Source organism: Parasteatoda tepidariorum, chromosome X1, assembly GCF_043381705.1.
Source record: "Parasteatoda tepidariorum isolate YZ-2023 chromosome X1, CAS_Ptep_4.0, whole genome shotgun sequence".
In the NCBI taxonomy this organism is placed as follows: Eukaryota; Metazoa; Arthropoda; class Arachnida; order Araneae; family Theridiidae; genus Parasteatoda; species Parasteatoda tepidariorum.
Window position 1 is genome coordinate 17,765,431 of NC_092214.1, and position 12,204 is coordinate 17,777,634.

Consider the following 12,204-nt stretch of genomic DNA (forward strand, 5'->3'; position numbering starts at 1 on the left):
TATATATATATATGTATTAGGCATTGGTTTTACCTGGCAAGCCATGGATAAATCAATGATACTTACGTTTTCATAGCAATCAATACATAGAAAGACCGTGGTATAATGACAGTTCCTTTTTCGCATAAAATCGATGTTAAAATTTCTTCAGCAACATATTCAGGTTCTAAGATGCTGAACAATCTATAAACAATACAAATATATTACTTACGAAAATGGCAAAAAAAGAAAAAATCAAATTTATCCGGGCAAGTATTGCATATTTCTTGAAAATATTACACAATTTCGAATAGAGAAAAATGGGATTTTTTGATAAAATGGAGTTTTTGCATTAAGCCGCTAATGGTAAGGCTGTGCACGACAGTGGTTTGGAGTGAGGGGAATGCAAGCTACATGGCATCTAGATCGGAGCTGTACTTGAAGTAGCCGATTTGTAACAGTTCGTTGTTTCACTGCAGTACCAACTGCAACTTGAATTTCTGATGCAGACACAGTACAGTGCGCCACAGACATACGCCGTACACGGTGGTCTTCCCTCTGAGTAGTGCCGTTTGGCAACCTAGAACCCGGTTTTCTTAAAACAGTACGTTCCCATGACCACTGCTGCCAACAGCATTCGCCTTCCAATGACGTGAGCCGGTTTCGAATCTCAGCGACGGCTCGTCGATACGAATTCCGCATTCGGCTTGCACCCATCACAGTGCTAACGTAAAATATCCTCAGTGGTAGACGGTTCGTGGGTTTGAGTTCACTTACAGTGAGGCTAACCGTAGGAAGTTTTCGTGGTTTTCCTCTCCATGTAACACAAATTCGGGTTAGTGCAATCACGAAGGCAAATTTCGCCTAATACTTGATCCTGGAGTCTTCTGGATTCGGTTCAAAATTACAAGGCTACGGAGTTGAACATTAGTAGTCATAAACCCAAAAAATTGGGTCGACTGTTTATCGACGGTTGTAAAATAAAATAAAATCAAGCACAGTGGATACATTTCTCCCCAATCTTTCGACAATATCGTGGAAAGAAATTTCCCCTTCTCGCAGCCCTATTACACGACCATGTTCAAACTCAGTGAGCTGTTGATAATGGCTTCTACGTCTTCTTTATTCTTGTCTAACAGAAACTCACTATGTCAAAATTGAACGAAAAATAACGCTTACGAACTGTAGAACCCGTATTTATAGCAACCCTGATTCGCATATTGAACCAAACTTATGTACCAAGCACGAAATTTGAATAGTCATTATCTTTTAGTTGTATAAACAAACCTACCAAATTAGTTTATCTAGCCCAATTCCTTCTTGGTGTTGGAATTTTTTTTGTGTCAGTGTATAAGCTTAATGTGTTATCTTTTGTGAACAATATTTTTGGAAATTATTAATAATGCATTATCATGCTATACGATTCTCTATAAAAAGAGATATTTTCAAAATATAATAATTATAATAAGAAAATAAACAAAAGTAATAACATAAAAGTAATTACAATGTTTTATTTTTCACTTAAGAAATAAAAAAGTTTTCCGTGTATATAAATAAAGTAAGATTTTAGAAACAGTCGTGCTCGTTTAAAATGGACTCGACACATAACACAAATTAAAAAAATACTTAAGTCAATACAAGGCTTATTTCAAATGCATACAATTAGCTACCTTAAAGAGGTTCTAAAGCTTCGAATTATAATTTTTTCATTAAAAATTTCGTTTTATCTCAATTCGATAAAAAGTTTCTCAAAAGTTGAATAAATTCGAAAATAAATAAATAAAATACATATTTTAATTTATGATGAAACCATTAAAATTTTTTATTTTGTCGTTTAAAATTGCATAGTTTAATGTCATGTAAAAATTCTTATACCTTTCAGTTCAAACTTTTCTGACAATTTATAAATCAAATGATAAAAAGTAATCAACAATTATTAGAAATTATTTTTCACATTGAATTAATTTTGGATAAATAAATTGTAAAATTATTTGTGAAAATTTTTTGATTCGCTTAAACAATTTCCAATATATTGCGAAATACACGAAAAGTTAAACTGCATGAAGCGGCCTAACTTCTGACCATTTTCGTAGCTAAAGTATTGGGACCATTTTTTTCATATTGCGGGGCTACAGGTGTAGGTTCAGGGTGCCTAGGCCGGAGACAGATCAGTAGCTGGCCCTATATCTGAATTTGTTGAAAAAAGTGTTTATTTATTTAGAAGAAGTACGTTTTTGCTTTTGATTCTGTAACTTAATTTATAGTTGCTAATTCGTGGTTAACCATATGAGAGGATGGTAAACTAAGCCATATTAAATTCAAACTTGTCTGACAATTTGTAAATTAAATAATAAAAAATTATAAACAGTTGTTAAAAATTATTTTTTTTACATCGAATTACTTTTATATAAAGGAAATTTTAAAATTGTTTGTGGAAATTTTTCGATCCTCTAAAACAATTACCAATATACTGCGAAATACAGAAAAAGTAAAACTACATGAAGGGGCCTAACTTCCGACAATTGTCCTGGTTAAAGTATTGGGACCATTTTTCTCATATTGCGGCTACCCCTCCCTAAACCGAAATTCATTGAAAAATGGGTCGGTAGGGCGCTGGGCCCATGTCTGAGAGTTCGTGGGTTCGAACCCCACCGTCCGACTACTCCTCGTGTAGTAAATGGTGACTGATGCATGTTAAGTCTGTCGAGTCACAAAGTCTACCATGTTCACATTACAAATCAATACCTCTGGGGTATTGGATTGGAGATCGATCGTTCTCTGATTCAGGTCAAAATTACGATCTGTGCATGAATGAATGAATGTGTGAATGGATCTGCCCTATAAACGGGTGTGACGTATTTGTGTTGCAGAAGTCGAATTCTTGGCCGAAGATGGCGCCACTGGAAAACAAGAACAATCGCACCCCTCTGCCTAAACAGGCATATTTCAACAACAACAACATTGAAAAATGGGTTTATTTTTTTAGAAAAATAATGTTTTTGTGTCTGATTCTGTAATTTAATTAATAGTTACAAATTCGTGGTTAACTATATTATGGTTAATGAGGATGGCAAACTAAGCCATATTAAATTCGAACCTTTACTTACTTGGAGTTTATTCCATTGAACATGCCGGTGTTGATAAAGAAGGGACAAATCGTAGTTAGTTTTATATTTTTCCTTCCCATTGCATGCAGTTCAACTTCTAAACTATCCATTAATCCAACAGCAGCAAATTTGGAAGCGCAATAATCTGCTAAACGAGGAACTCCTCCAAGTCCGGCAAGACTGGCAATTGATACGATATGGCCATGGTCATTCTGAAGCATGTCAGGTAGAAATGACTTTATCATCTGAAAATATTAAATTATTGTTCAATAATATCGAGACATCTGAATGAAAATTGGAGAATTATTTCTTTCAAAATACCACAGATAAACATAAACTATAATGACTATCTTTAATAAATATATTTAGAATAAAAACAAGTTAAGCAAATAAGAAATTAATATTTAAGATCAGATATATAATCAAAATATAACGAATTATTACTTAGAAAGATGAGATTGAATACATCAAAAGCAAATTATTGTTGAAAGCAAATTGTTAGAGTATTTGAAATTATATAATTTCGTCAAGAAATAAAACTGATATCGTGTTTTCAGTCTCGCTGCCTCAGCTGTGATTCATTATATTTTGATGGTATTTTTGCTTTTACTATTAATTTCTTGTGTAAATTTTTTTTATACTTCAGACTAGAGACATGTGAAGGTATTTGAATATCACCAATATTACATAAGAGGGAAAGAAAAGTAGAGTTACTGCAGGAGGAAATAAAGCCAATTTAATTTTAAAAATCACTGAATTTTTGTTTTTGTCTTCTTCTACCAAAAATAATGAGGAGACCAAAATACTTTTCATTTTGAATACCAACTGTTTTGTAAATATGTAAACTCAGTACCGACTTAAAATATTGAATTTAGCCTAATAAACAATCATTTCGAAAGTATATTCTTTCGATGTATATTCGTCTATTTCGAAAGTATATTCTTCAGAGCCGTTTTTATGTTTACAGGGGCCCTGGGCCTGTCATTATTTGGGGGCCCTTTATGACTAAATTTAGAGAAAAAAAATTAATTTTGCATTTTTTAAATTTTTTTTTATTTTTAGTGTAAAAAACATATAGATTAATTATAAAAGCTTATATTATTACTTAATTATAAAAGCTTACATTATTTTTATCAGAAATTTAAGATAACAATACTTTTCGCTCTTTTTGAGAGGCGAAGTCTTCCATCATATCATCAATTTCCTGTAAGACATCATATTCAATGCTCATAATTGACAAATGACTCAATCTTTCTTGAGTCATACTATTTCTTAACTCATTTTTTATTACTTTTAGTCTGGAGAATGAGCGTTCGCTACTACAATTAGTTATCATGAGTGACAAAAAATTTGAAATGAAATGTCAATGTTTGGAAATTTATCTTCGTGATTATTGTTTTTCACTAATTTATACAAGTCATTTATGCCTAATTGTCCTAACTTATTCTCCTGGGCCAAATAATACTTGAAATGCTTGAATTTATTTAATTTTTAATTTTTTTTTTTTTAAATTTTGAATATATGTATATGTTATTTGCAATTTTAAATGATTTTTTGCGAACTTTTTTCTCAATTTTTTTTTCTGTACGTTACATTTTGCTTTGCTGCTCAAAATCCATGAGACTTAGAAGCATGAAATTATGAAGGTGTGTATAAAATATGCAAGGTGTTAGAAAGAATACAAGAAAATACAATTTGATTAATAGTTTTATTTTTTTTATAATTTCCGTTAAAAAACCGACTCAATTTTGAGTTTACGACTTTCAGTGTTTAACTACGTAGCCTCGGTTACTTAAAACTAATCCAGAAGACAAGGGAACTCCTGGATCAGTACTCAGGGGTATTGAATTGTTATGAGAACTTGGTGGAATTTGTGACCCAGACAGATTCAACATGCACCAGTTACCATTTTATAGATGGGTATTATTCGGCCGGCTGAATTCGAACTCCAATTCTCACGAACACGAGTCCATAGCCCTACCAACCAAACTACCGCGGCCAAATTATTAGTTTATTTAATAACCGTCATTGAACAGCTGCATTGTTATTTCATTGTAATTACATTTATTTCAATTTTCGCTAAATTTTTATTTTACTTTATTTTATAACCGCCGTTGAGATAGAAGACTGATTATTTAGGGATCCGCAGACAATTGACAAACAACAATTGGGAACCGCTGTCTTAGAGCATTTATGACCAGAGCATTTATTCCAAGCAATTCATGACCAGAAATCAGACAAAAGGGTGTTTCTATGACTATCTGATATTTTCTAAGTTAGAAAAAAAGAGCCCAAGGCAATATAAAGAAGCTAAAAACATTTTCCCACAGTGTGAAGTGAGGAGACTATTTGACAACTCTGTGGGTGGTAGCTACGAAAGTGGGGATATTTTCATCAGTGGAAATATCGTTTTATTGCTCTTTTGGTTTGAAAAGAGAAGAGTAACAATTATTTTATATTTGTAAACACTTCGATTAGAGTTTAAAAAGCTTTCGACAATGTAAAAAAGAAAAAAAAATGTATTATGGGCTTTAGAGGTACGAACAAAACTTTAAAAAAAGAGGGGCAAAAGTGGTATCTGGGGGCCCTCTTAAGTTATAAATAATAAATGAGTTAGAATAAAGCAACGAAACAATTAATACAATGAGATTTCAGACTTTTTGGGCCCCCATCAGAACTCGGGACCCTGGAACAGGGCCTACTGGGCCCATCCTTAAAAACGGCTCTGATATTCTTCTATGTCTATTTTATTTATCAATAAATTAGACATAGACTTTTGTCAAAAAGAAAGAAAAAAAAAGAAAGGTCTTAAAAGTGTGACTAAACTGAAAAAATCTGAACTTTAACCTTCACCTTTTATATCATACAATTTGCATATGTATATAAATATCTCTGCTTTAAATTCAAGGACACGACAAATCTAAAGATATTCAAATGATCCGTTTAGCGAGTCAAGGTAAAAACTTATTACGGTTGAGTTGAAAATTAAGGAGGATAATTTTTTTGACTTATTAAATTTTTGAAGCAACACTAATAAGCCGAATTTTATAGACAAATATTTTATCTTAAATTAATAAAAATGTGTACGTGCGTCGAAAAAAATAAATTTTTGAATTTGGGCACGGTGGAAAAGTTGCCTATTGTAAGAGGAATAAAAACTGTACAAAAATATTTAAGTCCGTTTACATCTTCCGTTTGTGCTTAAAATTAATTTAAGAAAAAGCGCATTTTAAATTATTTTTAATTGGTAATTATTTTTTGAACAAAATATGCTCTATTTTTTATGCTTGATGGTATCCAAAATGAATTAAAATTTGATCAATAATTTAATGTTTTACATTCGCACGAGGTTTTAGAAAATTGCTTTTCACTTCGTTCATTAGGAAGGGTGCTTTCAATATAAATGTAAACTATCTCGATTAAATGTAATATTAATCTCGAGTTCTTGACCTGCTTAACTTTCGGTTATAAAGTATACAGCTTCTTACTACATCTTATTCTGCGAGATGATATTTTCAAACAGATAATTTCGTTTTTAATAATAAAAAAAAATTATACAATTTCTGAGCCTAAGTCTGCTGTATTTCATAAGATATTAATGATATTAAGTAATTCTGGTGCGTTTGAAGTTTCTAGTTATTAAGAGATGTATTTTTAAAAAAGGTGACATGGTTGCTAGATTTAGAAAGAATTTTGACAGTTCTGATTTGGCCTCTTTTTACTTGTTTATTGCTGTTAGTTCTCGGTGCAACTAGTGTATCATCATACGTTAGTGTTAGCATATTGCTCGATCAGCGAGTTTAAGTAAATTTTACAAATTATCATTTAATTTTAAATTTCGAAGTTGATTTATTGTTAACAAGGTAAGAAGTGTTTTTCAAATGACAACTTTTACGTTTTGAAATGACAAGTTTTCAAATGACGGTGACAAAATCAGATGACAAATGCACGTATACAAGAGAGTCTCAAAACACTATGATCACGTTTTGAGCCAAATGGCTTCAAAACAAGTCGAAAACAGTAAACCGGAAGTATAGGCAGTCAAGAGCTTGCAGCGCTTTCTAGTGTAGAAAATACCATCCATATTAGATCCGAACAATTCACCACGTGAAGATGGTTGCACTTCGAATTCCACCTACACTTTTCCTATTCAGTTTTTCGGTGGGGTAGTATATTTACAAAAATTTTCAATGGAGTAGGATTCTTTGGTTTACTGCATCGGTTCCTTTTTTTCTATCTACCACACATTAAAAGTCTATTTTTACTTTAAAAGTCTGGACTTGCTTAGACGTATCCTTCTCCACGTCCACAGACTTCGTCTCTGTCACAAGTTTGACACAGCTTAGAATGTGACATTTCTCTAATGTGCTCAACGTCAGAATAAATGTGTGATCACTCGAGACGTGCAGCATTGGATAAGGATATACCACATAAGAATTCCATTCAATGATTTCAAATTAATCCGAAGTTTGAAAGTTAGTGTTAAATTTTTAACAGTCTTTTTCTTGCTTTAAAGATGCTTCTTATGCATAACTTCAGTTAACAGCAGTTAGTGTTCTGGAAGGGGCAAATGAGAAGGATCGTGGTTTTGCAAGTCTTTTCGATAATGCCTCAAGATGATTGCATTTAAAATGCAGCATCAGTTATCCTAATTAACACGAATATTTTGAGCAAAGGCCAAATTTAGTACAATCAAAGATAAATTTTTAAACTTTAGATTATTTTAAAATTATTAATTTAAATTCTTACGTGGTGTATTTCTCCCCGACGTTGCAAAGCTTAAGTGAAGATGGTATTAAATCGCACATTATGGTATCATGCGTGACATAAGTATATATCAACATGACATAAGTATATACGAGCAAAACTAAGGTCTAAATCAGTTAAATCTCATTTCTCCAAAAAATCTAACTTTAAATGTGTAACAGATATAAAAAAAGAACATTAACAATGCAGCCAACGAATCTAACTCCAATAAAAATCTTTGTAAATCGTTGCAAATATAATGTAAAAACCACATCAAAAAATTGGATTGATTGGGTAGGGCGTAGGTGGAACTCGATGTGCAACCATCATCACGTGGTGAATTAGAGGTCAGCTCTGATGTAACATAATAAGCAAAGTGAAAACGGCGAACTTTTGCACACACATTTGTACACATGTTAAAAATTTTAACACAAATAAAATGTTCCAGAAAAAAAATCTGTTGTAGCGCTACCAGCAAATTTAAGAGTTAGATTTTCATTTTTAACAGTTTTTCTGAATTAACAGTTTTTTTAGTTCCAAGTCCTTTGATTGAAGATCACAATAAAGTTATTCACCAAGAAGTATTATTCCTCATAATAACCCAAATTTAATGAACTCTTCAATCAAGATGAGAAAAATTTATAAGCATTTTAAAAATGTGTATGTTAAAATGTAAAACACGGAATATAAAAAACAGTTTTATAAGAAAATTTTTTATCTGAAGTTAGACTTCAGTATTGTTTACTTAATTTGAAAATAAAAAAATAAAAGAATGACACAGTCGTCGTTATTCTGAAGTTTAAGACTTCATTATTATTATTCCTTTAATGAAAAAATGACACTTTGGTTGCTATTCTGAAGTTCAAAACTTTTCAGGAGCATTTTTACTGAATAAGGGGCTGTACTCCTCAAAAGGAGGAAAACAGTCCCAAATCTCAGTGCTGTCCTAGTTTCAAATAAATATAAGCTCTGTTTTGTAAAAATTTTATCTATTTGTGGCTTTGACCATAAAACGAGAAAAAATCTACCATCGCCCCATATCTTTTTGTTAGAAATGGGTAAATGCTGAATTTGAAGAAAATTTGAAGCATCGGATCTTCCGGAAAAAAGGGGACAACATGTTCGTTTGAACCATGTTAGGTCTTATTCGGTATATTTTTTTTATTAGATTAATTTCACATTTAACTATGAAAAATCATTAAAGCATTAAATTTAATACAAATCAAAATAAATTTTATTATTAAGCCACAATATTATTTAAAGTAGTATATTTGTTTATTATTCATGAGATAATTTCAGTTTATCAGGTGGGTGGTACCTTCGCAATTTTGATACATGAACTATTTATGTATTTTCTTTTTCAAGAACATTCTTTTTATTTATTTAATAATTAACATCATAATTATGTAAGATTCTTATTTACGTTAGTTAACGTTTTACCCAGAACTATTTTGTTACATTAGGGGATTCATTTTATTTATTATTAACCTTTCATATTGGTCACTTTAATAGAAAAATGCTTGAAAAGTTTTTGTAAAATTTCCTGAATTTGGGAATTTATTATTATCTTGGATTTACACTATTCTGTCAACATGACTCTGATAATGTAGCGCCCCTTACCATAGTCAGCCTCAGGAATATTAGAAATATTATTTTCAATTTTGCTATTTAAATCTTTATTTTTGAGCCCATGTTTTATTTTCTTTTTCTTTAAATTCGTTTTGTTTACATTCTTGCTATGCTGATGTTTTTTCTATGTCCAAAATGTTCTTTTCTTTAAAATTTTCATGAATATATTCATTATTTTTTTTTTGTTCCTTGATTTGTCATTCTTTTCCTTCTTTTATTTTTTCCTTTCTCTCTAATATTTATTTTTACTTTCTAACTTCTTCATTTTCATTCATACTTCTATTTTCTTCATTGGTATTTTTATTGCAATCATTAACCAGGATTTCAGGAAAAGTCGTGTGCAAGGACATGCTGCTTTTATAATCCGAAAAGGTGATCAGTCTTCTCAGATTTAGCATTACAACCCGTTTAACACAATCAATCTCTAATTGAAATCATTCAAACTTAATATGGTATAAGGTAAATCAGTTTTTAACATTTGACTGACCTGGCTATTTTTCGTATTTTTAATCTGAAGTGCAAGTTTGGTTAAGTTGCAAATTACCTTTTGTTTCTTTTATATTCACAAAGTTTTTTCTTTCCATTTGTACATAAATTTCTTGAAAAATTTTAGTTCGGATATTTTTTAAAAAACTTCTTGTGTCGAGATTTTAATTGGTAGTTTAATTAGTCACAATCGGGTGTAAGGCTATTCTACTATTTTTATTTCTATTTTGAACGTATTTTTAAGTGTATTCGGTAACTATTACTAGTCAATTCGTGTTTGGTCATTCTTTATGTTGGAAATAATGCTCAGAAATAGAGAAATGGTTTGCTAATGAAATTACTAAGCCAGACTGTGAACTAAACACCAACGTTGGGACTCAAGCATTAATATGTCGGGTTGTTCTTCCGGTTTATCTTAATTTAAATTCAAATTTTAAAAATAAGTATTTTATTCATTTTCCAAATTATTTGTATTAGTTTCAACATTTCCTGATACTTCCATATTTAATTTATAATTTCTGCTGCAATTTTATCCTAACCCTAAACTTTATAGTAAAAAAAAATTTACTAATCTATAAATCATAGAAACTGTATCGCATAACACAATAAAATTGAAAATTATTCCCCCAAACATTTTTCATGCCAATTAAAATAATCAATTTAATGAAAATAAAAATTTTTCAAAAAAAAAGAAGAGAAACTTCAATGATAGTAAATAACTTTTAGAAATGTAAAGGTAAACATATGTATTAAACAATGAAATTAAGATCTAAGAATAAAAGATAATTATTTCAATTGAAACATCAAGAATGAGAAAAAAAAGTTCAAAATTTATGATCAAAATTTTTTGCTATTTAAACCCTAATTACTTTTATAATCGTGAAATACTTCGAAATTGTTATTAAAACTAAAGTACTGATCAAAATAAGTAAAATAATTAATCATCAATATAAATACCATTAAAAAAATCAATGCTTATTTTTAGTTAAATATGAACATTGGTTAAAATTGCTTCAAATATTTAAAAACTATAAATCCACTTTAATAACAATTTCAACGAATAAAACTCTTGTGAAATATTTAGAATAAAAATCAGGAAAATCTGATTAAATCTTTCTAAATATAAAATAAAGTACACATTTGAAACGAGAAAAAAAAATGACAGTACAAATGGTAAATAAAATGAAAATATCATTTTCCTGAAAAGAAATTTTGTTTTGATGATTAATTTATCACATATTTTAATTGTGAAAATATTTTCTAATAATTATTTAAAACTCAAAGCCATAAAATACCATAAAGGATACAACTCTCTTAAACAAAAATGTAGGGGGAAAGATTTATAAATATGGCATAGTCACTAATGTTCTGTTGAATCTGAAGTAATTATATCTAAGCCGTGATGAATCATATTTCTCCTTGAATGAGGCGATGTGAGAACAAATCATTAACGAAACAATTCAGAACACCGCGGTGTTTGGCATCTCTAAGCTTTCCGAAAGTCACTTATAAGGGAAGGGATGGGATGTCAAATCCAGAACTATTTAATGTCCATCGGCAAACCAGCGCAATTTTTCTTTTTTTAGTAGTATTTATAGCCTTTAGAACGCATAGACATACCATGCTGCGTGCACAAATGATAAGTCAACGATATACACCGAAGAGCAATTACATTATGACCACCCTGCTAATAACATGTAGGACCACCTTTAGCTCTAAAAACTGCTAACACTCGCCGTGGCATTGATTCCACAAGGTGCTGATAGGTAGTCTGAGGTATCTGGTGCCAAGCGCTCGCCAACTAGTCCTGCAATTCCCTCACATTGCGAGGAGGTAGCGTGGCAGCACGAATATGGTTTTCCAAGTAGGAACACAAATGCTCTATTGGATTAAGGTCAGGTGAATTTGGGGGCCAAGACATGACTTGAAAGTCACTGGAATGTTCCTCGACGATTCGACCCTTATGAAATGGTGCATTATCCTGTTGGTAAACACCATCCCCCGCAGGATAAACTGTTGCCATGAACGGGTGAACCTGGTCTGCAACTATGTTCAAATAGTTTACAGACGTCAGGGATTGTTCTATGAGGATTATGGCTCCTAATGTGCCCCATGAAAACATTGTTCCTGGGCGAGAAACCATGAAAGCCTGGGCGAGCCCATTCTTATAGATGGAGGGAGGTCATAATGTAATAGCTCTTCGGTGTGTATATATATATATATATATATATCTATATATATATATACTAATTTCTTT

The 12,204-nt window shown here is 31.1% G+C and overlaps 1 protein-coding gene across 1 annotated transcript in view; it reads right to left on the minus strand.

Moving 5' to 3' along the window:
• The window catches only part of LOC107455476 (short-chain dehydrogenase/reductase family 16C member 6), a 32,921-nt gene that overhangs the window by 5,017 nt on the left and 15,700 nt on the right, over nucleotides 1–12,204 (minus strand). The window contains exons 3-4 of the mRNA XM_016073057.3: nucleotides 3,087–3,331; nucleotides 67–183 (exon numbers count right to left, since the gene is read on the minus strand). Of these exons, the coding sequence (XP_015928543.1) occupies nucleotides 67–183; nucleotides 3,087–3,331 (362 nt within the window). The remainder of the gene's footprint in view (nucleotides 1–66; nucleotides 184–3,086; nucleotides 3,332–12,204) is intronic.